The sequence below is a fragment of the Cercospora beticola genome, chromosome 9 (genome assembly GCF_033473495.1).
Source record: "Cercospora beticola chromosome 9, complete sequence".
Classification (NCBI taxonomy): Eukaryota; Fungi; Ascomycota; class Dothideomycetes; order Mycosphaerellales; family Mycosphaerellaceae; genus Cercospora; species Cercospora beticola.
In genome coordinates, this window is record NC_088943.1 from 617224 (window position 1) to 643712 (window position 26489).

Sequence of the window (26489 nt, forward strand, 5' to 3'; positions counted from 1 at the left end):
GATTGCAAAGGTGTGGAGAGAGAGGGAACAGGTGAAGCTGCACGGCAGAAGTGGGATGTTATATCGCGGTGCCCAATGCGCAAGCTCTATGGTACTGTGCACCTGCAGCAAACAGGCTGATCGTGTGGTCGCTTGCACAGCACAGCCCACCACTTGGCGCACATGACGTGGGCGCACCTGGACCGATGAAACCCATCGTGAGACAGAATCGTCTATCGGCTGAGCGCCAGCACGTCGTAGGCGCTATCAGACCCAATGAATACACAACCCCAGAACAGCATGAACGGAAGTGGGATTGGATGGGCATAGGAGTGAGGTCATCCCAGCGCTGCAGCGCACGAGCCAAGCGGAACCGCCAAGCACATGGCCGATGACGGTGAGGTCAGGCTGGACCAGTATGCAATTTGTGTTCGCTGTGAATCCGATCGACCAGAAATAGAGCCAAGGCACAAGATCCTGTGAGATAGACCAACAAGCTGGAAACACCATAATGGTCAACCCTACAGAGGAGAAAGGCTCAAAAGCCCGCATCCCAATCACCATCTTGACAGGCTTCACGGGCTGCGGCAAAACAACTCTGATCCTCAACCTGATACCGCAACTACGAAAGCAGAACTCAGGCTACAAGCTCGCACTCATCAAGAACGAAATCGGAGATGTCGCAGTGGACTCTCAACTCGCGCAATCGGCCGAAATGGCTGCAACGCAAGAACTCCTGGGCGAATGCATTTGCTGCGTAAATGTTGGCCAGATAGGGTCCGCACTGGAAGAACTGGACTCCAAGAATAATCCCGATAGAATCATCATCGAAACTTCAGGATCTGCTGAGCCGCTGAAGCTGGTCTTGGAGATCAAACGCTTGTCCGATGTGACAGGCAGGTACGAACTTGATGGCATTATCTCTGTCATTGATGCCGAGAACTGGGGCGGGTACGCTTCGAAGTCATTCACTGCGAAGCTCCAGGCGAAACAGACTGATCTCATCGTGATTAACAAATGGGAGGGCTTGTCAGAGCGAGATTACGACCTCTTCTTGGACAAGCTTGGTGATCTCGATGTTGATACGCCTCAAGTCAAGAGTGACAAAGGATGGGTGGAGAAGGATCTTCTATTTGGCTTTGACCAGAAGCTGGCTCGGAATTGGCTGGACGCAGGGGAGCATCATGACCACGACCACGATCACGAGGACGGGGAAAAGCACACCAGTGAAGTCGAATGCCTGAGCGTCACCTTGAAATCACCCGCCGCTGATGCAGTAGTCGATCTGCAGAAGCTGGAGGCATTGCTCAAGGCGGCACCGAAAGACGAGGTTTATCGCATCAAAGGCGTGGTGTACAGCAGCTCATCACCCAAGAACGGAGATGGCAGAGAAATCAACCCTGGAGCCAATGGCAGATCACGATACATCTTGAACTGGTCATTCGGACGCTGGACTTGGTATCACGTGGAAGATGACACATCTGAATCGCCAATCGCGCGCATCAGCATTTTCACAGCACCTTACGAGAGCACGAAGTGGAGCAAGAAAGCGCACGAGTTTGTGAAAGTCGCAGAAGGCGCTCAAGAAGAGCTCGAGGTGAAGAGAGTGCAATGAAAGTCTTCTTCCGCTTTGGCGAACGCGAAATCAGGCCAATCCATCGCCAGGCTTATGCTTATGCACCGTCTCTTCCCCTCCGAGCCGCACAACGCCCACTTGCGGACCTGTCTGCTGCCCATACGGCGTGCCGAACTCTGGATGTGTCAACAGTCCTTCCGCAAAAGGCTCGAACGATCGAGATCGCCACCAGCTGTTCATCTTATCCCAATTCACACACTGATGCGGATAATCCAGTTGTGCGGTCGGCATCGAAGCTGTCTTCGGCCAATACATGATCATCGGCGTTAGGTCAGGCTGACACTCCATCGTCTGTTTGAGATAGGACAAGCAGTGCACTAAGTGGCGTTAGCACGAGCATTTCCAAGTCCAGGACACTCGACCTACTGCTGTGCATTTGCAATCGATTTTCCTCGTCAGCTGTCAGCTCCGGAAAGTACCGGTCTTTCCACAAAGACTTGTAGATGTAATGCTGCGATTTCGACAGTCAGCACTCACGGCCTTTGCAAACCGTCTTTTTGCCCGCTTACCAAGCAATGGAGGTTGTGGTATATGGTATTGGAGCCATAATAAGTGCCGTTGGGCAAAATTGTTGATCTCTCACTGGCTCCGCCGAATCTGTCGACCTCATTCTTGCTGTAGAGCACATTCATGGCTGCCGCAACAGTCAACACATTACTTGAGGTGCGAAAAGTAAGTTCTGCTTACGGATGAGTAGATCCTTCCATGCTGTTCGCAGGCCATCATAATGTTCCATCGGAAAATACTTCTTGTCCCAGCCATCTTGGAGAACGAAGTACTTATCTTCGTACTCGATGGCTTCGCGAGCTGGAGCTGTAACGCAGAACACCATGATCAGCCTATGCTCCATCAAGCTCCCAACGAAGGACTCTTACTGTATACAATGTTTGGCCCGTGAATGTAGCGCTGTTCCAGCAACTTCGATATGAGAAGCAAGAAGACAAGGTTCGCTGTTGCGAGTGCAAGATATGGTACTATTCTTCTGAGCAAACTCGGTCGTTCTCTGGAGGGCAATGCTGTCGGTCTCCATTCTTGGTCAATGAACGGCACCTTCTCTTCACTCTGCTGCCCTTGAAGTGTGCTCTCCGAAGCGTCGCTGGAAGTTCTTGTGCTCATAGTGGACGATAGTGCCTTTCGGAAGCTCTGCTGCGTAGGAGCGTGTCTTTCGCAGATGGACAGAAAAATTTGAACGCTGGAGATCAGGACCACAGAAGGCATACTGCGGAACAGTTGCACAGCTCCAAAAGATCGTCCAACTCGAGATCTGCAGTTCTAGCGAGCTCATGCAGGGTCGCAAGAAGCACACATCGCTCTAGTATAGACCCACAGCTGCGTGAGTTCAAGCTATGCTAGGCTCTGCATAAGGCTCGCTAACTTCGCGCTAGCTTCATTTTCGCACATGCTCAAGGATCGCCCTTTTGATTGGCTACGTTCCCATACGTCTATGCTACATATCAAATGGTTGCTGGACTTCCTTCGAGCACGCCAACAGCTTCATGACAAGATCTGCGACTTGCATTCGCACCAGTTTGCTCCAAGCGATACCCGACGACTTCGGAACTCCGAGGATGCTCGCTGGACAGGTAGATCAGCACAGAATGAAGAAGGAGCCAAGCCAACATCGACAACGTAGCATCACATCAATTGCTGAGAACAATCAATTCCAAGACCTGACGTTACAACGATCGACCATCGCTGCTCGCCTCTTCTCGCTCAGTGCTGCCCGAAGAGGATTGGAGCGATGAGGCTCGCTTCGACTCATGCAGCAGCAAGTAGCAGACTCTCCATGAGTCTGAAGAACCGCCGTTGGTGACGATATATGAAGCCCTTGCTCCCATGTGGTAGAGCTCAAAATCTGCCAAACTCCAAAACAATTGTCCAAGCAAGCAACCATGCAGCTCGTTACATCCGCTCTCGTCGCCGCCCTTGTGGCTGGCAATGCATTTGCTGCCCCCATCAATGGTATGTCACGCTGAGCTCCAAGACATAGCTTCAAGACTGACAGCGCAATCAGAGAAGCGTCAGGTTGCGCCAGAGGTGCCGTACGAGGTCGGCTTGACATACGGCGATGTAATCTCCCTCCCCGAAAGACATCTTCGCGCCTCCAACTGACCGGGTCTAGTACGGACGAGAGAGTGCTGCGAAGGCTGAGAAGCGCCAGTTCCAGGACGAGGTCCCATATGAAGTCGGCTTGACCTACGCAGACTACGGCCGCGAAGGCGCTGCAAAGGCTGATAAGCGTCAGGTAAACTTCATCAATTGCAATCCACCCACTTATATCCTACTAACAATCATCTCCAGCTCTCCCCAGAAGTCCCATACGAAGTCGGCCTCACATACGGAGATTATGGTCGCGAGAGCGCTGCCAAGGCCGAGAAGCGCCAGTTCCAGGAAGAGGTCCCATATGAAGTCGGCCTCACATACGCTGACTACGGAAGAGAGGGTGCCGCAAAGGCCGAAAAGCGCCAATTCCAAGACGAAGTCCCCTACGAAGTCGGCTTGACCTATGCTGACTACGGTCGCGAGGGTGCTACCAAGGTCGAGAAGCGCCAGCACGCCCCAGAAGTTCCCTACGAAGTCGGCCTCACATATGCTGACTACGGTCGTGAAGGCCGCGAGAGCGGCGTGACGACTCTCAACAACTAGACGACGTTCGATGATTCGGTGGAAAAGCATGTTTGGTGAAACTTGGGGGCGACGAGACATCATAGTGCAAACAAGAATGTACATACCATTGATGAACACGACTTTACGACAGTGTCTTTGATACACTGCACTGCACTGCACTCACAAAACGTGAAGAAGCTCCAATCACCTGAAAGCGGTCCGTGCCTTAGCCACATGCTGCGCATGCAATGCAGCTTCGCTTGAAGCTTGCGGATCGTCGTGTAGATCACATTGCGAGCTTTACGAAGCTCTGTCGTCGGGGGATTTTGATTTGAAACGACCCGAATTGCAGAATGTTGCAATTCGAGCACAAGTGGAATTTGTGAACGCTCTCAATGCCGTTTGAGATCGTGACAACTTTGGGGGCTGTGAAATTAGAGACTCAAAGTATGCATTCCAATCAACTTCATCAAAAGTAATAACCTAAGGCGGCACACTCCACACCTTCTCATCCTCTTGTCTATGCAGATAGTTTCGATCCCAGTCTTTTCCGACTCTCCTACTATCCGCGAATTCCATGATGCTATCCCAATTCCGACACGAGTGCCAATTGTTGAAATTGGGATAAGGTCGTGGGTTATCTTCCACATATCTGAATGTCACAATGCCGACATCTGCGTTGCACATGAGGACTTGTCGTAGCATGTCGATGCAGTGCCCAAAGTGTTCTTTTTGTAGGTCGAGAGGATCGGAGAAGTGTCCGGTGGAATTGTAGTAGTCGTAGTTCCAGATGTTGGTTTTACGGAGCATGTTCTGCGATTTGAGGTGTTAGGGAATGGGTAGTTGGGGGCAGGTAGAGATGGAGAAGGGGCTTACCACGCAATGTAGCTGGTGGAAGACTTCTAGAGAGCCGACGTATGAGTCTGGGATGCCGGCTTCTGGTGGCATGCGGATCGAGTCGAGATGGCCGGGTATTTGCGCGAGCTCGTCGCCGGTGATGTATGTTAGGTTGACTGTCCAGAAGTGTTAGCATGTGCCTTTGCAAGCTACAAGTATCCGTTCTTACAATTCATCAAATCATGCCACGCTGCGTCGATGGAAGGATGTGGTTCTCCTCTGTAAGGCGAGTCCTCCGAGATCGTGCCATTGAAGAGGACGTTGTGGTATGAGGTATCGATCGAGGAGATCGCGGGAGCTGTGACATGTCAGGACTTGTTGAACGATATTGGTGGACGCGCAACATACAGTATACGCTATGTCTTCGAAAGCATTCTGAGTCCTGTATCCGCGAGGCGAGGAAGTAGCCAGCCACCATTGACACAGCTGAGGAGAGCAGACATAGTATCAGGCATGTCGTAGCGGAAATTGTATTTGAGGCCGTGACCCGTGAAGGCCAGTGTTGGGAATCTGAGACTTCCCAAGATCCCTTCTCTTCGACGATAGGTAGTTGTTGATATGCTTGAGAAGACATCGCTCTGGCGTGCCTGTGGTGCAGTGCGTTTGCTGACCAGAAAATTGCTCGCGGCAGGCAAGAGAAAGGAGCAAGAGCAACCCTCGCCGACCTCACTGAGGGAGGCTTAACAGAGGCTGATCGTCCCAGGGCATTGAGAGATCCCTGCTCAGGCTGGCAACTGCTTCTCTCGCCCGCAGGTCATCGCCCTGATCAGCGCAGCGTGCTACTCAAGCGAGGCACAAGTCTTGCAGCTGTTGCAAGTGCGCGAATTTCTGCAGATGCTCGTGAAGGAGCGCAGATCTCACGGACAGTAATATGCAATGAAGTGCACTAGTTGAAGGTCAGAGAGCTCTTCATGTTGGCCTATGGCGAGGCGCAATAAGCGAAGGCTAGAGATGTGCCAAGATCACTTGTGCATAGCGCCATGTAGCTTGAAACCTAGCTGATGCGCACATGGCCTTCTCACAGCACTACAATGTTTCTTGGACTTTAATGACGGAACCTCACATGCAATGAACACGGGCCCTAGCTTGAAAGACTGAGCTATCGCTGCGTTGACGATCTGCAACTTTGACAGATCTGCTACTTTCGCGAGCTCACGAAGCGGCCAAGAGAGCAGATGAGGAAGGTAGCATTTGGTTGAAATGGCCATGACGATCCATTTCATGCACACAACGACGGCCTTGAAGATTCGTGCACAAGGCCACGCTGCGGATCCCATTATCGAAAGAGGGAAGCAAGATGGCGGACGTTTTTGAGACGCGGCGAGGATTCGCTGGAGGAGGGAGGGCTGACCGTCCTTGTACGTGTGACGCCTCAGAGGACGCGCATCCGCGTTTCACCATACCTCTCACGATCGGGAGGGTTTGGTAGCATTGATCGGGTATCAGAGTGTGCTGTACAGTGGCACGTCTCTCGGCAGGTCCATGGTATACTTGTTGAGGCAGTGGGATTTCTGAGCGCTACACGATCGGGGATTGCTGGGAGATGAATCCAGGCGTCCGCAAGCCCATTCTAAATCGGGAGAGAAATTGATGTGGGTGATGTGTGGTGATATGTGTGTGTTTAGAGGGAGGAAGTGCTGACGTCGGGACGAAGTGGCGTTCATGTGAAGAAGGCGCAAATATAAACTGCTGGGACGAAGTCTTGGCTGAAATTCGCGTGAGCCCCACCAGCGAGACACGACAGCGACGGTCCAGGCGACAAACGTACGACGACACCCAATCCGCACATCCTCCTCATCGCGAGACAGATAGACACGATGCCGGGCTTCCCCAAGCTCAGCCTCGTCGAGGGCGCATTCGAGGAGCTCGCGCTCGAGCTCGCGACATACCTGGACAACGCAAAGGGCGACGACGGCACCACAGTCACAGAAATCACTCCTCTCCTCGCCAACCCGGAAAAGCCAGAGAGCAAGACGGATCGCGATGCCGTGCTCAAGAAGATCGTGACGGCCTCCTCGATTCTCAACGGCGCACCTGAGAGAGAACTGCAGGCGGCATACAATCTGCTCATCCACCTCGTGTCGCACGCCGAAGACCCAGATCCATACCTCAACCGCATCTGCCAGTATCTGTCACAGCCGTTGACTTCATCACCTCAAAACGGCGGCGGTATTGCCCTCGGGATATTGAGCACACTCTTCAACCAAGTCCAGCCGGATGACGAGACGAGGTTCCACGTTCTCTTGGCCATCATCAGCGTGATCAAGAACACGGGCAACTTCGACACTCTCGCACCGCAGTTGAAGAATGTGGACAGCTGGGTGGAGGAATGGGAATTGGAGGCGCCTGAGGCGCGGAAATTGTACTTGGCCATCGCAGACGCTGCGACGACCGCAAAAGAGACCGAGGAGGCATACCACTACCTGCTGAAGGGCCTGAACACAATCCAGACAGATGCCGCGACGCCAGAGGCTCGGGAGCTGTCAGTACGCGCGCTTAAGCTTGCGCTGCAGAAGGAGAAGCACTTCGACTTCCAGGACCTGACCGCACTGGACAGTATCCAGGCGCTCCGAAAGTCCGACGAGACACTTTTCGAGCTGCTCGAACTGTTCAGCACCGAGAACTTCGACGACCTCCAAGACTTCAAGGAGGGCAACGGTTCTTTCCTCCAAGAGCAGAACATAAACGAGGACATTCTCGACAAGAAAATGCGCCTCCTCACACTCGCCTCCCTCTCCGCAGCAGCCCACCAATCCCGCACCCTTCCCTACGCACAAATCGCCAAAGCCCTTCAAATCCCCTCAGAAGACGTCGAATCCTGGGTAATCGACAGCATCCGCTCAGGGCTCGTTGAGGGCAAACTCTCCCAGCAAAAGCAAGAATTCCTCATCCACCGCAGCACATACCGCGTCTTTGGCGACAGCCAATGGAGAGAAGTCGCAGCCCGACTAGACGTCTGGCGAAACAGCCTGCAGAACGTCCTGGCTGTCATCCGGCAACAAAAGGAAGAGTTCGTCAAGGAGAAGGAAGCGGAGTTGCAGAATACAAACAACAACGGCGAGAGGAGAGGATACAGACCCAACAGGGGCGAGCGTAATGAACGCCGAGAGCCGCAAGCCATCGAGGTCGAGTAGCGCTCGTTTCTCCATCGAGTTTGAGGTTTTCTTGAAGCATGGCGTCGGTACTGGGGTTCTGGCAGTAGGAAGGAAGTACTTCGACAGCGCTGCTGCTACTGTCCCTTTTTTTGGTTGCACATCGATGTATGTGTCTACACAAGATGTGGCCGAAAGATGCTAGATATGGCCGAGTTCAGATCGAGCAAGGCATAGACACTACGATGAAGTCAATGAAAGCAAATGTTCTAGACAAACTTCTCTCTCTCTCCCTTCTTTGTACAGCCGCACTAATATGATCCCAAGAGAAAAGAGCAATGCACCTACTTACTCGCATCTCATTTCTCTCCCGCTTATCCAAAAACAAGCACGAAACAATTCTCACACCTTCCCCAAAACATTTACCGACGCACACACCTTAGCGCGCCTTCCCTACAATCAGTCACCCCTCCCCTCTCCCCTCTCCCTTCATCCACCACATCACCGCCAACCACCAACAACCAATAAATCATTGGTGCCACCCCTCCTCTCTCCCAGAACATTCCCAGAACATTTGATAAGTCACACATACCTTAGCGCGGCCTCTCAACGATTCTTCAGTCGACTCCACAATATACATACCTTTCCATTCCTGCCTTACCACCAACAAATTCCCATCTCCTCGTCCTCGTCCTTTGCCACAACATTCTGGGAATGTTTTGAGAACATTCACCAATTGTACATGCGTTAGCGCAGCTTGAGTGTGATTGGACAGTCAAATCTCACTGCACCAATTCTCCCCAAAGTCAAAGCCCGCTGTGATTGCAACGACGTCTGGCAGAGGGCACGCAGCTGTCAATCACAGTGGCAGCCGGAGACTGATGTTATATTTCCATGATCGAAAGTTGTTGCCTCAAATTTGGATCCCGCTACCAATGAGTGACTTTGCTTGACGAAATTCCGCAAGGCCGTCAGCACCTACAAGGACAGAGACGAAGTAAAGAGAATGTATGTGGAAGACAAGTGTGTGCAAAGTACTGTGAAATTCATAGCACAATTCTTTTTTGGTTGGTATCTAACAGCGCAGCACGTGCACTTTTCCCATCCATCTGACGGCGCTGATATGCCAGTCGCCACTCCCAGATGCACCTTTTTCACACCTTTTGTGTGCTCTATCCTTGCCCAATTTCCTTTGAGCCATAGAGCTTCATGCCAGTTCTATCGAGGTATCATCTGAAAGCAGTAGTCGCACGAGCCGTTCAAGCATTCGGAGGCTCTTTTTGCCACCCAAGACTCCCCCGTCCCTCTGTGGGAGGACGGGTCAGTCAAGCGGGTAGTATCAATCCCTCCTAGTCCATGCAAAGCCGCTCGTGAAGTTTTTGGAGAAAACGCCGAATGTCGTGAAAAAGTCACATGCCATGCCGCTTTAGTGGTGTCGTTGTAATGCCCGGAAGTCGTAGAAAACTCCGCCCATTCCCAGAGACCAACGCCAAAGCGCAAGAGCACCATCTAAGTATTAACGCCGTCGCAAGCCGATCTATCAGGTGTCACAGCCCATGAGAGGCCGTGGCAAAGTCGTGTGATGATGTCGTAAATGTACCGTGGCCCGTTGTGACACGATGGATCCTCGTCGCTCAAAGCCTGAGAGCGAGGAAGACCGGGTATATGTCTGGTGACAGGCCACGATACTGCAGAGCGCCGTCTCCCTGCGCCATTGCAATGCAAGCAACGCCCAGGAAGAAAACGCAGTCTATCATGCTGTGGTGGGTATCATGTCGGCACACTCGTGAAGATCCGCCCGTGACGTGGCGAAAAGCAGTCGGAACGCAGCAGAAAACGTAAGAAAGTCCAATCGGAAAATGGGGTCCAGTCGTGGGGTGTGGTGTTCCAACGTCGGAGGGTAGAAACGTCTACCACCAGCTGTTGGATCCAGAGGCTCCGCCTGGGTTGCCGTAGCTGCCGCCGCCACCACCATAGCCAGCACCACCGCCGTAGCCGCCACCGCCTCCGTAGCCGCCACCCATGCCGCCACCTCCGCCCATCATGCCTCCGCTGTAGGCAGGACGCTGGCCACCGCCGTACGTGCGGACGTCCTTCATGGCAGAAGAACCGCGGCCACGACCACCACCAGAGCGGCCTCCGCCACGACCACCGCCGAAGCCAGAGCCCTCACGAGCGATGGTCTCGAGGAAGGAAGGAACCTCCTGGTTGGCCTCCTTGAGGAGATCGAGGAGGTCTCTAACAACTCCACGGTTGCCACGGTTGAAGAAGGCGGTCGAAATACCAGTGTTTCCGGCACGTCCAGTACGACCAATACGGTGGACATAGTCGTCAATGTCGGTGGGCAAGTCGTAGTTCACGACGTGCATCACGTTGGGGATATCGAGGCATGCGAGTCGTTAGCATGGAACTGGAACGATAATCAGAGTCACAGAGAGTACTTACCACGTGCGGCAACAGCAGTGGCCACGAGGATTGGGCAGCGACCGCTGCGGAACATCTCGAGAGCTCGCTCACGCTCACGCTGCGTGCGGTCACCGTGAATGGAGGTAGCTGGGAAGCCTTGGTTGATCAGGTAGTCGGAGAGAGAGTCCGCCATGCGCTTGGTCTCGACGAAGATGAGGGTCAATCCAGCACCGTGAGTGTGCAGGATGTCGAGGAGCACACTACGCTTGTCAATGTCCTCCACATACTCAACCTTTTGAGTAATGTTCTCAGATGTGGAGCCGACACGTCCAACCGAAAGGAAGATATACTCTCGGAGGAAGTCGCGTGCGAGGAGCTGAATGTCGCGTGGGAAGGTGGCCGAAAACATGAGGGTTTGGCGGCCGTCGGTTGGAGGCATGTCCTCGCCCTCGACAATGCGGCGAATTTGGGGCTCGAAACCCATGTCCAACATGCGATCAGCCTCATCGAGAACGAGGTACTTGATGTTAGCAAGCGAGATTCGGCCTCTCTCGATCAGGTCGACGAGACGACCAGGAGTGGCAACAAGCAAGTCGCAGCCACGCTCGATCTGGCGGAGCTGAGAACCAATGTCGGCACCACCGTAGACCACGCAAGGACGAACCCACGAGCGGTAGGCGAACTTGCGGGACTCGTCGTAGATTTGCGAGACAAGCTCACGAGTCGGGGCGAGAATGAGCGAGGTAGGGTAAGCCTTGCGTTGACGAGCAAAGCCACTCTGTGATGGCACGTTGCCGCTGGGGCCATTCTGGAAGGCCTGGGACAGAATGGGGAAGAGGAAACCACCAGTCTTTCCGGAACCAGTCTGGGCACAAGCCATCAAGTCACGGCCGCCCATGACGATTGGGATGGAGTATTTCTGCACTGGTGTTGGAATCTTGTAGCCAGACAGCTCGATGTTCGAGAGCAGGTGGTCGTCGAGTGGTGGGTTCGTGAAGGTGGTCACCGGCTCGGGCACGCCCTGGCCAGAAGCCTCGACAGGAATGTCATCGTACTTCTCGAAGTTGATACCCGTTTGTTGCTTGGTGGGGTCGTTCAGGACACCGAACAGCTCGCGCTCGAGACGCTGGTTTGCAGGTCCAGGGACGTGCTTGCCGTCTCTCCACTGTCCATCTCCTGCTCCGCGGTGGGCACCGCCGCCGCCGCCGTGTCCGCCAGCGCCACCTCCTCCGCTGTATCCGTTGCGGTTGAAGCCGCTCGGGAGCTGGGGCGAGTTGTCCCAATTGTTGCCGCCGGTGCGTGGGGTGAACGTCTGTGCAGCGCCCCAAGTGTTGCCGTTGCCTTGAGGTGGGCGTTGGCCTGGAGCCGGATAGCCGCTGGGATGCGTGTCAGTACGAGTGCGAAAGTGTGGAAATGTTGAGATCGACTTACTTCTGGCCACCTGGAGGTGGGTAGTTACCGTTGCCGTTCATGGCGCCTGGACCAGCGGCAGCTGGCGGTGGGCCACGTCCCGCGGCGCGGAGGTGCGGTGGGATGTAGGCGCTGCGCTCTTGTCCGCCGAAGCCGTCCTGCTGTGGTGGACCGCCCTGAGGCGCGTGCTGTGAGTCCTTGAGGGACAGGCCGTTCATATTGAGTTGGTCCGCCATGCTGGGTGGTGTTGATGATGATTTTCGCGCCGTTGGTTGCAGAGTGAGCGAATTCGGTCGGTGGAATCGCTCTCGTGGAGGTGCGTAGGGATATCTATGTGTCTCGCCCGCAGAAAACGACTGCAAGAAGAGAGCAAAAGAAAGAGGAGGTGTGGTATGGAAAAGCAGTCGTGGGTGATGGAGTGGGTGTTCACACAAGGTGAGAGATGAATTTGTGCGAAGACTGGAGAGAGCGAGGGAATCTTTTTGCTGAGCCAGTGCAACGCCGCTAGTGCCGTCCGCCAGCCAATGAGAGCTTTACCAGCCAGCCCGCGCCTTCCTCTTGACTTTTCGCGACACGTCGACTCCTTTCTCTGCACTTGCTGATATGAGCAGACACACAGACAGACGCACGACCATCCTGCCGTCCGCTGCTGACGCGACGGCGCTGCGGCGGCGACGAGTGCAAGAGGGGGGCCCGCGGTGCACAGAGGCGAGGATGACGTCCAGCGCAGCTCCGATGCAGCCTTCGTCATGACCTCCACGGAGGATGCGCCTCTGCTCCGACATGTCCCTGCACACTGCACACCGACTGGCAAACGCCGTCACGTGCCCACCAGAAACGCTTCGAGTCAGTTCGTTTCGGGCTTGCAGAAGGCTGTACGCTCACTTTCTGCCAGAGGGCTCTGCTGAGGCGTTGACCACACAAAGCTGCCGGCCGGGTATCGTCTCTGACTTCCCTTCTATTCAACTCGTCTCAGTCTGGCGAGCGGTGAGACGTGAGCTATTTCTCAAGGGAAAGGCCAACAAAATTGATGCATCCACTACGCCAAGCGCAAGAGTCACACTCGTACAGAGCAGAAATGCACCACTTTCCGCGGCGCCATCCGTGGATCTGCACGTCAGCCAACAACAGCGAGCCTCCTGTTCACGGCCTGGCCGGGTCGTCGAACGCAGCTCGAGCACAGTGGAAGCACCGTTTGGGAGAAGCCAACCCTCCCATGACTTTCCGCCCCTGTCAAACGCAAAGGCTAAGCTATAATTTGCCTTCGTTCCAGCCGCCATGCAATCAGTGCACGCCACGAGCGTTCATCTTCTTCAAGCACGACCGGAGACTTTCTGAGCTCTTGAAGAGGATGACCATGTAATAGACGCTCCTTCTAATCGTCTCTGTTCCCGTTGTGCACCGTGAAGACGGGGAAGAGCCAGTCTGCTCTCGCAGCGAAATGACGAGCATTGGCAAGGTAGAAATACATACAAGAATGCTATAGTCCAGCTTCTTGCTCGATCAACGCTCTTGCCCTCCCGTCCGTTTGTGAAACCAAATATTTTTGACGATAACAGGAAAGATGAAGACCTCAACATTCGCCGCAGCGTTCCTTTTCGGCTCCGTTCTCGCCTTACCAGCTCCCGTCCCAGACAACGAAGCCGACGACAAGCCCAAATGCGTCAAGCCAAAAGAAGCAGAGAAATTCGTTGATCGCTACATTGGCTTCCTCAGTCGCGCCGGTTCCGACCTTGGTGATGCGCACGCAACAGGCGAAGCTCTCGCCGGCGACGATATCGAGCTGCACTCATTTTCAATCAATTCGGCCAAAGGCACACCTGTCAATGGGAACGGAGATGGACTGATCTCCAAGGGCAAAGAAGACTACATCAATAATGTGTGGGGAACGCATGCACTGTAAGTCTATGAGAGGCACTTCTGAAGTTCAGAATTGACGTATGAAAGGCCGCCACAAGGCATCCATACCCTCTCAGCTCTCGCTGCTTGTGATGACGGCAATTCGAAAATCATCTGGCAATGGCAATTCGACAGCGTTGAAGGCAACACAGACAACCCAGCGCCCATCAGAGGTTTCACTTTATTCAGCGTGGTTCGAGACGACGGCCCAGCAGAATTCAAGATCGAGAAAGTCGATGTCGAATTCGATAGCATTGCTTGGGCTGCAGATTTGAAAGGAAGTTCTGGTCAGCAGCCCGCGCCCCAGCACGGGTATCAGTCATGACCTGTCCAACAGTCGTCATGCCAAACAAGACATCATGACATCTCAGGCATTTTTCGATTCCTATCCTTCTAACGTAGCTATCTATCTACAAAAGTCTTCAAGTACCTCTCTCAAACCTCAACCCCCTCCTCAAATCCCCAAACATCATCACGAACCAATCCCTCATATAATTGTCCTTCACCGTCCACGGCGCTGTCGAGCTCGCTTTCGGATACGTCTTATTCTGTAAATACGTACTCGACATATTCCACAGCGGCTTCGTCTCCAATTTACTTTCTTCCTCTTTCGTCAACGTCGGAACGAATGAGGTCGCTCTCTGCCGTTCCATCTCTTTTACATTTTTCAAGAAGATTCTCACAGCGAGATCGCTGCCTAATGTCCAGGAATTATTCCAGTAGCCGATTACGAGCATCAAATTGGGGACGGACTGGAGCATTGTGCCGCGCCACATGTATTGTTCTCCAATCTCAATCTTGCGATCTTTATCAATCCTCACTTCTGCGCCTCCGAGCATTTGAAGTTTGAGGCCTGTAGCTGTGACAATGACGTCTGCTTGGAGTTTTTCTCCCGAGGTCAAAAGGATGCCATCTTCTTCCACAGCCTCAATTTTCCCAGTCACGACTCTCGCCTTCCCATCATCCATCGCTCGAAAAAAATCCCCATCGGGACAAACACAAAGTCTCTGATCCCAAACCTTATACTTCGGCTTAAAATCCGGATCATATTTCATTCCATCAGGTAACTCCTTCGTCGTAGCTTTCTCCAAAGCTTTCCTCGCTGCGTTGGGGAAGAATTGACTGAAATAGAAGAACAACCAGGCGAGGATGGTGAAGCGCCAGGCGATGATTCTGTAGCCGAGATGGCCGGGGAAGAGGCGACGGATCCAGGTGTCCAAGGTGCTGTGCATGGACATGCTCATGATGTAGGTTGGGCTGCGTTGGAGCATGGTTGTGTGGGAGGCTTTTTTTGCGACGATGGGGAGGATTGTGATTGCGGTTGCACCGCTGCCAATGATGACGACTTTCTTGTTCGTGTAGTCTAGATCTTCGGGCCAGAATTGAGGGTGTGCGATGGCGCCTTTGAACTTCTCTAATCCAGGAATCGTCGTTGCTCGGGGATTGTTGTAGTCGAAGAAGCCTGTGCCGCCGATGATGAAGTGGGCTTGGAGGACTTTCTTCTCGCCATTGACGGTGACATCGAGACTCCAGAGCTGTCGTTTCGAACTCCAGTCCATGCTGAGAACATCGTGGTTATATCGTATGTGCTTGTCGATACCTCGCTCCTTTGCAGATTCATCGACATACTTGGCAATGCCGGGACCATCTGCAATCGGGCTGCTCTTGGACCACGGCCGCCAAGCAAAACCCATGGTGTAGAGATCCGAGTCTGATCGAATGCCCGGATACTTGAAGAAAGCCCATGTTCCACCAATTTCTCCTCGACGGTCCAGAATGACATATGTTTCGTTTGGGAACTGCTGTTCTATTCTGTACGCTGCGTTGATTCCTGTGATGCCAGCACCGATGATCACAAAGTCGAAGGATTCTGGGCTGGGCGCTGTCGATGTAAGTTTCTCCATGGCTCCGATCGTTGCGACTTATGTGTACCACTGAAGCAAGCTGCACTGATAGAAAGAGGGAATGCGAGGACAACGAAGGTTTGAGGAGTAGAAAAATGGATGCTTTCGTACCTATACGAACGCCACGGCTGCGTGAAGCGGATCGGTCCCTTGCTGCATCCGCCGCCAAGATTGCGGGTGCAACTATTGACGGCCACCCGCTCACCTTCTGATATCCTGTATCGCCTGCCGACGATGTATGCTTTCGGCAAATAGTGCCTCGATGAGACCGACGACCTCCTCAGCAGTGTACTCCATGCTCAACTCGCTCTCCTTCCACATGTACTTGATGTCTGCAAGACTGCTTTCCATGATCTCAGCCATGTATTGGAACTTCAGCCAATTTGGACAATAGACGAAAGTCATGTCGCGGTCGTTCTGCACAAACAAGTCCTTGGCCGTCGAGGCCTGGTCGATCAAAATCTTGAGCTGTTTGGAGTCCGCCTCGCCAATGTCCGGCAGGTCTTCAATTTCACGAATCATCTTCTGCGCGATCGATGACAAGAGGCTGCCAACACTCTGCAACAGAGCAGAGGTAGACAGGATCGGTGACCACAATCGATGGACATCTCGTAAGCGGAGGACTGCCTGTTCGACAGCGTCTTCGCACTCTTGTTTAGCAGGTTGCTCCGAGCAGGCACTGAAACCTTGTGCTCCGTCCAGCAGGTCTGACAGAATCGTGCGCTGCGACTCCATCTCGGAACTATAAGCTCTTTTCGCGAACTGCTCCAGAGACTTTACGTCGCCATCCACGCGAAGTCGTGACGCAGGTGGTTGATCAGCTTGCCAAGCCCGAAGCTGAGCCGCGAGGTGAAGGGCATCGTTGTAGATCAGCATGTTTCCCACGTCTATTTTGGCATATGCTGTAGGTGCCGTCGCACGGTATATCGCCAGCCCCAGAGTAGGCAGGCTGTAGAGTCCGGCAGCAGCAGCAGCGAAAGGCGATTCACTTCCTGCAAGGGATTGAGCATCGCTGATAATCTGCTTGAGCAACTCAAGAGTGCCGTCAGGTATGCCGGTGACTGTGAATGTTTCGCGCAGAGTCATCTCGCGATCCGCCACTTTTGAGGATGTGTTCACTCCGTTGGGCCCAGTCGATGCTTTTGCTTGAGGTGCGCCTGATGCAGGTTGCTCATCCTCACCATCCCAGCCCCAGGCTTCCCCTTCATCATCACCGGCTTCACCAGATGGTGGCTGAGCAGTAGTGTCGGGCTCGTCCCAAGCGCTCATATCTTCATCTTCTGGCTGCGAGGCTGACGCCCCCGCGTTCGAAGGCTGCGTGGGCACGTCGACATCTTCGTCCCAAGCACTCATGTCCTCGTCATCAGCCTGCTTTGGCGGAGCTGCAGTCGTTGGCGAGCCGACGCTCCCTTCTTGCTCGCCCCACGCGTCCCATTCGTCGTCCGCACCATCCGCGCCCCCCAGCGCCGCGTGATCCTCTTTGCTGATGGTTTGCGTCTCAACCCTTTCCACAGTCTTTCGTTCTCGAAGACCGGAAAACACCAGGTTGCGCACGTCACCAAGTATAGCTTCACGCCGTTTGGTCAGCCATGTCTTTGGCGCGGACTGGACCCATTCGCGCAAGGACTTGCTACCGTGCCAGCCTAATTGGTCGATCTGATCTGCAAACCCTGATGTCCTCTCGAGAAGTGTCTCGAAGCCTGGTAGATCTTCAATGTCGACTGGTACGGCTGCTTCGAGCCAGTCCTCTTCCAAACGAACATTGATTCGAGGCACTATAATTTCTGCCAGCGGCGAAACGATGTCCTGCTCCAGATGTTGTGCAAGAAAGTTGAATGATGACTGCAGGTCTTCGAACAATGCTTCCACGCTCGTGTCATCACCTTTCCCGTTGCAAGTCAGCTGCGTGCCATCAATGGCAAAGATGAAGACCTGTCCATCTCTGGCAGGCGCGAGTCGTGGACGAAAGACCGCTTTTTCAACATCCTTCGCGAGTTTCCCAACGAGATCGTCAAATACGCCCAGTCCTCGAGCGGCGTTGATGACTGAGCCCAGGCCGTTGCTGATCACCACTCGTCGCTCTTCGATGCTGACTGACACACCATCGCTCCAGCGCTCGTGCACAGTTGTTCTCAGATTCTCGTTGAGTCTCTCGATCCTTCTCCTGAGCATATGTCCAACGCCAGATCGAGCTTCACCAAGATCATTGACGGAAACCTCTTCCTCCGCCTCTTGCAAACGAGCCAAGCCCGCATCGACTTCACCGCTTACCAGAGCATCTTGCACAGAGTCCAACAAGACTTTGACCCGCTTTATTGCTTGCAGTTTCGCAGCGATCGAGCTGTAGACGTTCGTCTCATGTTGCAGTTCCGTGAAGTATTGGCCAGCTTCCTTGACCTTCGTCGCAAAACTCTTAGTCTGCTCGTGCTGCGCTACAATTTGTCGTGCAGTCTCGCGACTACGCAGAATATCCGCCTGAAGCTCTTTGGCTTTTGCTATCCAGGTATCGACGTCGCCAGCCGTAGATTGACTCAGGCCACGTATTTCATTCTGAACTTCTTCCTGCTCTTTGCGCAGCGCTGCACCGATGTGTCCCAATTTGTCGGAGCTCAAGTCTGCCGAAGCTATGTCCTCGTCCTGCGGGAAATTGCCATGTTCGATGTAGTCCAGTACGGCTGGCGTGAGAGCATCTACGGCCATCTTGGTAGATCAGAAGTTGGCATCCTCTGCACGTGAGCGTTTTCTGTATCACGAAGAGCTCTGGATTGTCGTCCAGGTGAGCGGAATGCGCTGTATGTATAGCTGAGCCGTATGCGCGAGTTGGAGTTGAATTGGCAACCTCTCCAGAAACATGGCAGGTGGGGCCTGAGGCTTCGCGGATGGCGGACCGGACTCCGTTGGCGAACGACGAACGACACTGCACGATTGCGCATTGTCTAGAGGAACATCGTCGTGTACTCTTGTCTTCCCTTGCCCAATCTGCGATCATTGGGGACGATTCGACGTCCATCAAAACACGGCCCGAGGAATGCCTGAACTGAGAAGTGGACACCCGCAATTCGCTCGCGTCGGATGCTATCTTTCACGACAGTCCAGCTTGACGCATTTCACTGGATCAAAATCCTTATGGCGAGCAGGTGTCAGCCGGACGATTGATCGAATAGTCTACGATCCATATACCCGCTGACCCTTCAAATTCTCCCTCCCACAAATCCTTATCCTACTACCCCACCTCAAGGAGTACAGCGGGCTCTGCGTCTCGGCCTACTTGAAAGCTTCATCGACAGCAAGCGTTCGGAGCATGTCTTCATTCATTAATCTGGCTACGGCCTCTGCTTCGCAGCAGAGAGGTTCTTAATACCTTTCCTCTTTCCCGCTCCCTTCCGACTCATCCAGATCATCTTTTAGCCAGCAGCATAATCTCGCTCGCAGCCCATTGCGTCGATCTATGCTAGAGCACGCTACAAGACTTTGTCTTCAGGCACAACACAACTCTAAGTGCTAGCATATCCGAGCATCTGCAGGCGTACTTGATAATTCCTGCAACCGTAGTCCTTAGCTAATCCCAAGGCGAGGAAGTTACCGTATTTGGTATCGAATGAGGCGCAAGCTCGCGACTAAAGGCTCGGGTCAATTGACGTTGAAACATTTATGAAGGCCAAGGGGAGCGCTGGAAGGTCTTGCCTGATACACCAGACGTTGGGTACGGACGCGGTGAGATGGTCGATAAAGGGAAGACGCTGTTCGTCCGTTCCATGCACCTCTTCTTGAAGGCTACGCCGACACCAGCGGTCCAGACGTGCTTTGCCGCAATATACAGTGCTGCTTTCGCGGCGCAGCCACCCAGTAGAGCATACACGGACTGCATGAGCATAGTCCTCGAACGCGCACCACCAAGCACGGAATGTGACTCTGGTCGAAGGCTTTCCGTGATCGTTTCCAAGGGCCCGTGAACGAAGCTTGGTAGAGTCACATGGTGGAGTATTACGACTAGTCGGGCGAATCGACCCTGCAGGCCACGGGTAAGGTAAGGGTGATGATGGCTGCTGGAGGTTCCCGTTGAGGGAGCAAACGGACGGTAGTCGTCATCCAAGGGCAAAAGGCGCCTCGATTCCACACCTTTTGAAGGAGGTCTAATGAAGGCTGTTTCGTCTGCTAGAATGGGCGATGATTACGAATGCGAAGGGCAATTCGACGTCTAAGGCAATCCAACCTCCCAAGCTTATCAGAGCTACACAACATGAAGACGATCCAAGCATTAGGCTGCTGCACTCACTAAGAGCGACTGTCTCTCAAGAAACGAAATCACGATGCAGAATGCAGCCTCCATAGAAATCCCTCGTCCCTGACAGATTTAAGAGCGACTGGAACTCCAGGTTGGTGGCATTGAAAGAAGTAATAAATTCGATGTAGCAATGGTGTATCAGTCATCGTGTTCTTTTATGAAATTAAAAGATAAGTGAGATTTGAAGATCACAAGCTCCAAAGCCTTAAGTCACGGAGACAGATGATTGTATTAAGCAGCTCTTCAAGCTTCAGCATTTCACCAAACATAACTGTGCATTTCGACATCATGTAACAGGCCCTGGCCAGGCGAGCGGAGACGATGATAAGCATAGCAGTATCCTCCTTGGGAAGCATTCTCGCTAAAGCAGAGTCGGAGAAGGAGTATGTGGCACACCTTGCCAATTCGGCGCCTAAATCGAGCAAGGTATCGTCTACAAACCGTCCAACCTCAACCATATTGAAGCCGCAATTCTTACCTTCGCGGGCCTCAAGGGTCTGGAATGCTCTCTACGGCTCCAAAGAATTCTTCTCCGGTGAACAGGTTCTCACCCAAGGAATAGGGCCGGTGACCGCATTTTCTATGCTAAATCGTGGGGCGTTTTGGGAGGTAATGAATGCGAGATTGTTGATTTGCAAGCGAAGCGGCAGGTAATGATACTTGGAGGATGATATAGTAACAATGTGTGTTGTCCTAGTGTTATCTGACTGTAGTCGGGAGGCAACGAACCCCTTGTAAGGAGCTGGGATTTCTTTCGCACGCCTAGATGTGAAAATATGGCAGCAATTGTACAGACCGGATAAATGTTCATGCATATTATCGCTAGCAGTGTACTGCTGTATCTGGAGTTTGGAGGACACAGTTGTGCAACTCTGCTTGTCTCTGATTATTGTGAGGACCTGCGCTTTTGAGGAGGTTGACCTTTGGCGGCCTTGCGGCCTTTGTGGTGGTAGAGAAACGCTCGCTCTCAGGGATGATCAGAGGTCGAGATATCAGTGCGTCTTGAGAGTCGTTGGCTTTGACGGGCTTCGGGGCTCGGAGAAAGCGTTCCTGCTGGAGGTTTCTCTAGCAGCACGAGGTTCAAAGGTCTGGAGGCTTTGTAAGATCCGATGGCTTGGAGAGCTTGAGATTTCGAGAAGCTCAAGGTTCAGCAGAGCAGCAGAACCTCTCCTTGAGGTCGCAACGCCTCACTCTTGATGCCTCTGGCGGCCCTTGAGGAGCAGCGTCTTGCCCCCTGGCGGCGGCGCTGGTTTGATCTCTGTAGAGTCACCGTGGGTTTTTTGGGTGACAATACATAACATAGGTCCATGTTGGTGACGCGGTGTGGTGACTCTCACGATCGAAAACGAGTCGATTTGGACAGAGAGCGTGTTGTGGCGGCGGCGCTGGTTTGATCTCTGTAGAGTCACCGTAGGTCATATGGGTGACAATATGTAACGTAGGTGCATGTTGCTGCCGCGGTGTGGTGACTCTCACGATCGAAAACGAGTCGATTCGGGCGGAAAGCGCGTTGTGATGGCTGAGACGCGTCGATGAGAACGGAGAATGGGCATCATATAATACATTCGTATTCGTATCTAGCAGCTTCTGGCTGCGAGCTCCTCATCAGCGTTCTACCACCACAGATTCGCATCGGGAATCGTCTTTCTATGGTGCTAGCACTTGCTGCGAATCGTCGTAATCTAGTTCCCGCACGCCATCCTTATCCACCACCTTCACGAGCACCCCCTTGAAGTCGATAGGCAGCCGCCGCTTCAGCTCATCCGTGCACATTCTCAAGATCTTCATGCCCTGCTCGAAGCTGATGTCTGGGTGGTGATGCTTGTCTAATGTTGACAAGCAGTAGTACTGTGCGTAGCCATGGGCGGCGTATGGGACAGGAGCGCACGACGCCAGGTAGTCGATCCAGTGCAGCGTGGGCTTATTGGTGTGATGGTCGAAGCCGCCGAGCAGCAGATTCACGGTGTAGGGTGAGCGCGATCGCAGGGACTTTGCGAGCTCTGAGCGGACGAAGGAGGCGGTCTCGTTGGGGGTGAGGTCGGTGCCGTTGCGCATGCTGTAGAGGGCGACGTTGGCTTGGACGTATTCGGCGAACTGGACTGTTTGTTGTCAGTATGAGCGCGTGTGAGTGGCTGTTCGTGGACTTACTCGTGTCGCCGGCTTCTCCCACGAAGGCCATGAGTGTGTGCTTGTTCAGCGAGCGCGTCTTGTCATCGGATGCTTTGAGAATGGTTGCGCCTCGCATGGCCGCTTTCGAGGCGGCGATAATGGTGAAGTCCTTGCCGGTGATGCCGAGCAGAACCTCCCTGGATATACATTAGTACATGTAGGCGGCATATCGGAGGGCTGAAAGGTCATACATGATTGCGGTGTTGTTGTGTGTGTTGTGGGAGGGAAACAGTTCAATGGAGTTTATGAAGTAGTTACTCCAGAGGCAGCTGCAGTTGACGCGGTTCGCTTAGCTCGGCGCCGGCTTCCGAGCCCTAACAACTTGACAAGCTTCCAGCCTACAGTGATCTCTCTCGCGGAATTGATCCACGATTACGTCGCTTGTCGAGACAGAGCGCCTCAGCTACGCTATACAAAGCAGAGATACGAGGGTCGGACGGGCACTCAAGTTTTCTGGGCGGAGGAGTACGCAATGTTCATTCCAGTTCCTGTTTTCCTTTCCGGTGGAAGCTAGTGACACTCTTCTTGTTCGCACAGGCTCGCGACCGCATCGATAGATTCCGACAAAACGAAACGAATCAGTGCATGTCTAAGCCGAGACCACGCGATTGTGTGAGCCGTCAACAATCGGAGAGCTGCCTCGACGCCGAAGACACAAGGCGAGTGTTGGCGTCTCTCTCGGTCCGGGCCTCCGCAGCCCTAAACGGAAGCTAGATGGACAGGGTTTAAAAAAGTACAGCTTCACATGAAACTTCGACAGCATCTGCGTTGTGGTGCACTCGATCCCGAAACCAGGCAAGATGGCCTACAAAGCAGAAGTGCGCACTACGTTCGAGCCGAGTCGTGTCATTCAGCCCATCTATACCGGCGGCGCGGTCTCGCTAAGTCAGAATGGGCGCATTCTGGCCTCAACACTGGGCGAAGATGCTCTGCTCACGGATTTGAGTACTGGCACGCATTTGGCGCGCATAGAAGGCGTAAGCATATTCCATAGTACTCAGTGGCGCGGACTGACTGTTGACACAAAGTGACCAGGACGGCGAACCTCTGACCACCATCACACTCACTCCCGATGCCTCACACCTGATACTGTGCTCGCGATCGATTGCGATGCGCATATATTCCCTCCATGAATCACAGCTGGACGATACACTTGATGCGAAGCTCGTGCGAACACTCAAACCCCACAAGACGCCCGTGGTAGTTGTGGCAACAGACAGTACGAGTTCCCTACTTGCTACGGGAGGCGCAGATGGCGAGATCAAAGTGTGGGACATTCGCGCAGGCTATACGACACACACTTTCCACGGACACAGCGGAGTCATCTCGGCATTGCACTTCTTCCAAGTCGATCCGAACGAAGCAGGCGAGGCAACGACCAAGAGCAAGAAGAGAAAGAACAAGCAGAAGAATGATGTTGCGGAGGAAGTACGAGATGGCGCGACAGCAGGGTATAGGCTGGCTTCTGGAGGCGACGATGGGAACATCAGAGTGTGGGACCTCCACAAACGAAAAGCAGTCGCGACACTCGAGAGTCACGTCAGCGTCGTGAGGAGCCTGGATTACTCGCCCGAACAGAGATTGCTGCTCAGCGGAAGCAGAGACAAGACAGTCGTACTCTGGGACTCAAGGTCATGGCAACAAGCTAGCACGATTGCGGTCTTAGAGACCGTCGAGGCTGCTGGGTTTCTCGAGGCGGGTCTCCTCGTCTACACGGGAGGAGAGACCGCGAGGCTTCGAATATGGAACACTGACGATGGACGAGAGGTGACAGAAGAGCAGGAGGAAGGCGCGGAGATCGAAAGAATAGTCGATGTGCAGTGTTCGCCAGATCTGCCATTCCTACTCACGGTGCACGACGATCAGACCTTGATCTTGCGATCATTGGAAGGGCTCGCGAGTGCATCCAGCGCCAATCGTCATCCGCCATTGCCCATAATCCGACGGATCAGCGGGACTCACGACGAAGTCATCGACCTTGCATATGTTGGACGGGATCGAAATCTTCTGGCTCTTGCGACAAATTTAGAAGACATCCGTATTGTCTCGCTGGACACAGACAAGTCAAGTGGTGGCTCACCTTACTTTGGCGCCGATGTTGCTCTTCTCCGTGGTCACTCTGAGATTATTATCACCATCGACACCGATTGGTCTGGCTGCTGGCTTGCCACGGGAGCGAAGGACAACACTGCAAAGCTGTGGCGGTTAGATCCCGAGAACAAATCTTATGAGTGCTATGCCACGTTCACCGGGCATGCTGAGAGCATAGGAGCTGTAGCGCTTCCCAATGGTACACCAGCGCATGGATCGAAGGAGTACCAAAATCCGCTCGAGCACCCGCCGAAATTTCTCATCACTGGCAGTCAGGACAAGACGATAAAGCGCTGGGATATCAGCACGCAACCCGGCAAAGGTCCCAGGGCAGCATACACGAGGAAAGCGCATGACAAAGACATCAATGCGATTGAGGCTTCATACTCCTACACCACTCCTCTGTTCGCATCCGCATCACAAGACAAGACTGTGAAGATATGGGATGTGCAGACCGGCGAGACTATCGGAGTGTTGCGAGGCCACAAGCGTGGTGTGTGGACAGTTGCATTCTCCCCTCCCGATATGCCTCCTTTGACTACGAACGAAAGCGGGAGTGCGAGCACCTCCAAAGGTATGGTGGTCACTGGCAGCGGTGACAAAACCGTCCGGATCTGGAGCTTGACAGACTACAGCTGTCTGCGAACATTTGAAGGTCACTCGAACAGTGTGCTGAAAGTCGTCTGGCTTCCTCCGCCGAACAAAAGTGGGAAGGACGTCAGAGGTGTGCAAGTGGCCAGCGCTGCTGGCGACGGCCTCGTCAAGGTCTGGGATGCACAAAGTAGCGAATGTGCTGCAACTCTCGACAATCATATCGATCGTGTTTGGGCGCTTGCAGTCCGACCGCAACCAGCACGCAGCGAGGCAGATGCGAAAGCCGAACTTCAAGAAGCTGATGAGGAGGCACGTGACAGCACATCACAGCTTGAGTTAGTCTCTGGCTCGGCGGACAGCACACTGACCTTCTGGGCCGATACCACAACGCAGACTGCCCTCGCGGCGACGACGCAGGCCACGCAGCGGATCGAACAGGACCAGGAGCTACAGAACGCGATCCGAGCCAACAATTTTCGAGACGCAATTGTTCTTTCGTTGCAGCTCAATCACCCAAAGAGACTCCTCGAGGTCTTCAGATCGGCCATCGACAATCCTTCCACAGAAGTTAAAAGCCTTACGGGGCGTGTCGAAGTGGATGGTGTCCTCGCATCGTTGTCTGAGAGTCAGCTCTGGAACCTCCTCCGCCGATTGCGAGATTGGAACGCAAATGGTCGAACACATCACGTCGCGCAACGTGTACTATATGCGCTGTTCAGGATATATCCAAAGGAGAAAATCATTGGTCTGCAACGGCGACGCAAGCAAATTGCGGCTGCAGACGACGACGAGGCTCTTGCGGGAGCCATGGCCGAGACGAATCTCCAGGACAAAGTGAAGAGTAAGGAAAGCGTCAAGGACGTGCTCGATGCTCTCAAGGCCTATTCAGATAGACACTACCAACGTCTGGACAAAACGAGTGAGGAGCGATACGTCTTGCTCTGGGCACTGGGACAGATGGATGATGTGAGCACGGCGAAGCTGCAGCTCACTAATGGTATGAAAGGCCCCAGAGATGAGAATGATGTAATGCTGAACGGGGCGTAATACAATTCAAAAGGCACATAGTTGGCTGTGCGGTCGGAATGCGCGGATCCAACGTTCGGTTCGACCACCTGACCCCAATTGCTCTCACAATAGAAGCTAGACCTGGAGAACTGGGACGCATGAGTAATGATACCACTCGGAAAGCGTACTATTGGATTGTCGGCCATGTTGTATTGCCCAATCACCCTTTCCTCTAACGTAGACAGCGCTGGAGGGGCCTGCAAAGCCGCCCCCTGCCGGAAAGGCCAAAAATGCGCGAGCCCAGCATGCACCCGTATCAGGTTTAGAGGACTACTTCGCTGAAGGTAAACAGAACAGGAAGGAATTGGATGGCATTCCGACTTCCAAGGCGATCAATCTACCGCCCCCACCTCCTAAGGCGGGAGGCCCACCGAAGGCTGCGTCGTCTGCTGCTACGGCCGATAATTCCGAAGCCAAAGATGAAGACGCGAGCTAGAGGTCGCCGGCACTTT

General features: G+C 53.6%; 13 protein-coding genes across 13 annotated transcripts; 5 read left to right on the plus strand and 8 right to left on the minus strand.

Annotated features, from left to right (window-relative positions):
* Window positions 1-490: 490 nt before the first annotated feature.
* On the plus strand, window positions 491-1594 carry RHO25_012460 (uncharacterized protein; the record flags this gene model as incomplete). The annotated part of the gene is made up of 1 exon (XM_023603767.2): window positions 491-1594. One exon carries the CDS (start codon window positions 491-493, stop codon window positions 1592-1594), a length of 1104 nt encoding a protein of 367 aa, XP_023449914.1.
* Window positions 1595-1624: 30 nt separating this feature from the next.
* Window positions 1625-2247, minus strand: RHO25_012461 (uncharacterized protein; the record flags this gene model as incomplete). The annotated part of the gene is made up of 3 exons (XM_023603768.2): window positions 1625-1932; window positions 1982-2066; window positions 2125-2247. The coding sequence occupies 3 exons, from the start codon at window positions 2245-2247 to the stop codon at window positions 1625-1627; spliced, it is 516 nt and encodes a 171-aa protein (XP_023449915.2).
* Window positions 2248-2261: 14 nt separating this feature from the next.
* On the minus strand, window positions 2262-2731 carry RHO25_012462 (uncharacterized protein; the record flags this gene model as incomplete). Its single annotated transcript, XM_023603769.2, has 2 exons — window positions 2262-2428; window positions 2491-2731. 2 exons carry the CDS (start codon window positions 2729-2731, stop codon window positions 2262-2264), a joined length of 408 nt encoding a protein of 135 aa, XP_023449916.2.
* A 776-nt stretch (window positions 2732-3507) lies between these two features.
* On the plus strand, window positions 3508-4261 carry RHO25_012463 (uncharacterized protein; the record flags this gene model as incomplete). Its single annotated transcript, XM_023603771.1, has 4 exons — window positions 3508-3577; window positions 3630-3685; window positions 3738-3860; window positions 3917-4261. The coding sequence occupies 4 exons, from the start codon at window positions 3508-3510 to the stop codon at window positions 4259-4261; spliced, it is 594 nt and encodes a 197-aa protein (XP_023449918.1).
* Window positions 4262-4705: 444 nt separating this feature from the next.
* RHO25_012464 (uncharacterized protein) lies at window positions 4706-5693 on the minus strand (the record flags this gene model as incomplete). Its single annotated transcript, XM_023603772.1, has 4 exons — window positions 4706-5035; window positions 5099-5235; window positions 5289-5417; window positions 5468-5693. 4 exons carry the CDS (start codon window positions 5691-5693, stop codon window positions 4706-4708), a joined length of 822 nt encoding a protein of 273 aa, XP_023449919.1.
* Window positions 5694-6936: 1243 nt separating this feature from the next.
* On the plus strand, window positions 6937-8253 carry RHO25_012465 (uncharacterized protein; the record flags this gene model as incomplete). The annotated part of the gene is made up of 1 exon (XM_023603773.2): window positions 6937-8253. One exon carries the CDS (start codon window positions 6937-6939, stop codon window positions 8251-8253), a length of 1317 nt encoding a protein of 438 aa, XP_023449920.1.
* A 1868-nt stretch (window positions 8254-10121) lies between these two features.
* DED1_1 (DEAD-box ATP-dependent RNA helicase) lies at window positions 10122-10580 on the minus strand (the record flags this gene model as incomplete). The annotated part of the gene is made up of 1 exon (XM_065603551.1): window positions 10122-10580. One exon carries the CDS (start codon window positions 10578-10580, stop codon window positions 10122-10124), a length of 459 nt encoding a protein of 152 aa, XP_065459623.1.
* Window positions 10581-10639: 59 nt separating this feature from the next.
* DED1_2 (DEAD-box ATP-dependent RNA helicase) lies at window positions 10640-12263 on the minus strand (the record flags this gene model as incomplete). The annotated part of the gene is made up of 2 exons (XM_023603774.2): window positions 10640-11993; window positions 12049-12263. The coding sequence occupies 2 exons, from the start codon at window positions 12261-12263 to the stop codon at window positions 10640-10642; spliced, it is 1569 nt and encodes a 522-aa protein (XP_023450240.2).
* A 1328-nt stretch (window positions 12264-13591) lies between these two features.
* RHO25_012468 (uncharacterized protein) lies at window positions 13592-14251 on the plus strand (the record flags this gene model as incomplete). The annotated part of the gene is made up of 2 exons (XM_023603775.2): window positions 13592-13926; window positions 13975-14251. 2 exons carry the CDS (start codon window positions 13592-13594, stop codon window positions 14249-14251), a joined length of 612 nt encoding a protein of 203 aa, XP_023450239.1.
* A 97-nt stretch (window positions 14252-14348) lies between these two features.
* On the minus strand, window positions 14349-15830 carry RHO25_012469 (uncharacterized protein; the record flags this gene model as incomplete). Its single annotated transcript, XM_023603776.1, has 1 exon — window positions 14349-15830. The coding sequence occupies one exon, from the start codon at window positions 15828-15830 to the stop codon at window positions 14349-14351; it is 1482 nt and encodes a 493-aa protein (XP_023450242.1).
* Window positions 15831-16031: 201 nt separating this feature from the next.
* RHO25_012470 (uncharacterized protein) lies at window positions 16032-18530 on the minus strand (the record flags this gene model as incomplete). The annotated part of the gene is made up of 1 exon (XM_023603777.1): window positions 16032-18530. One exon carries the CDS (start codon window positions 18528-18530, stop codon window positions 16032-16034), a length of 2499 nt encoding a protein of 832 aa, XP_023450241.1.
* A 3232-nt stretch (window positions 18531-21762) lies between these two features.
* Window positions 21763-22477, minus strand: PCB4 (putative proteasome subunit beta type-4; the record flags this gene model as incomplete). The annotated part of the gene is given in 3 exon segments (XM_065603552.1): window positions 21763-22214; window positions 22264-22421; window positions 22440-22477. The coding sequence occupies 3 exon segments, from the start codon at window positions 22475-22477 to the stop codon at window positions 21763-21765; spliced, it is 648 nt and encodes a 215-aa protein (XP_065459624.1).
* Window positions 22478-23084: 607 nt separating this feature from the next.
* On the plus strand, window positions 23085-26016 carry RHO25_012472 (uncharacterized protein; the record flags this gene model as incomplete). Its single annotated transcript, XM_023603779.2, has 2 exons — window positions 23085-23261; window positions 23320-26016. The coding sequence occupies 2 exons, from the start codon at window positions 23085-23087 to the stop codon at window positions 26014-26016; spliced, it is 2874 nt and encodes a 957-aa protein (XP_023450243.1).
* Between the last annotated feature and the right edge of the window lie 473 nt (window positions 26017-26489).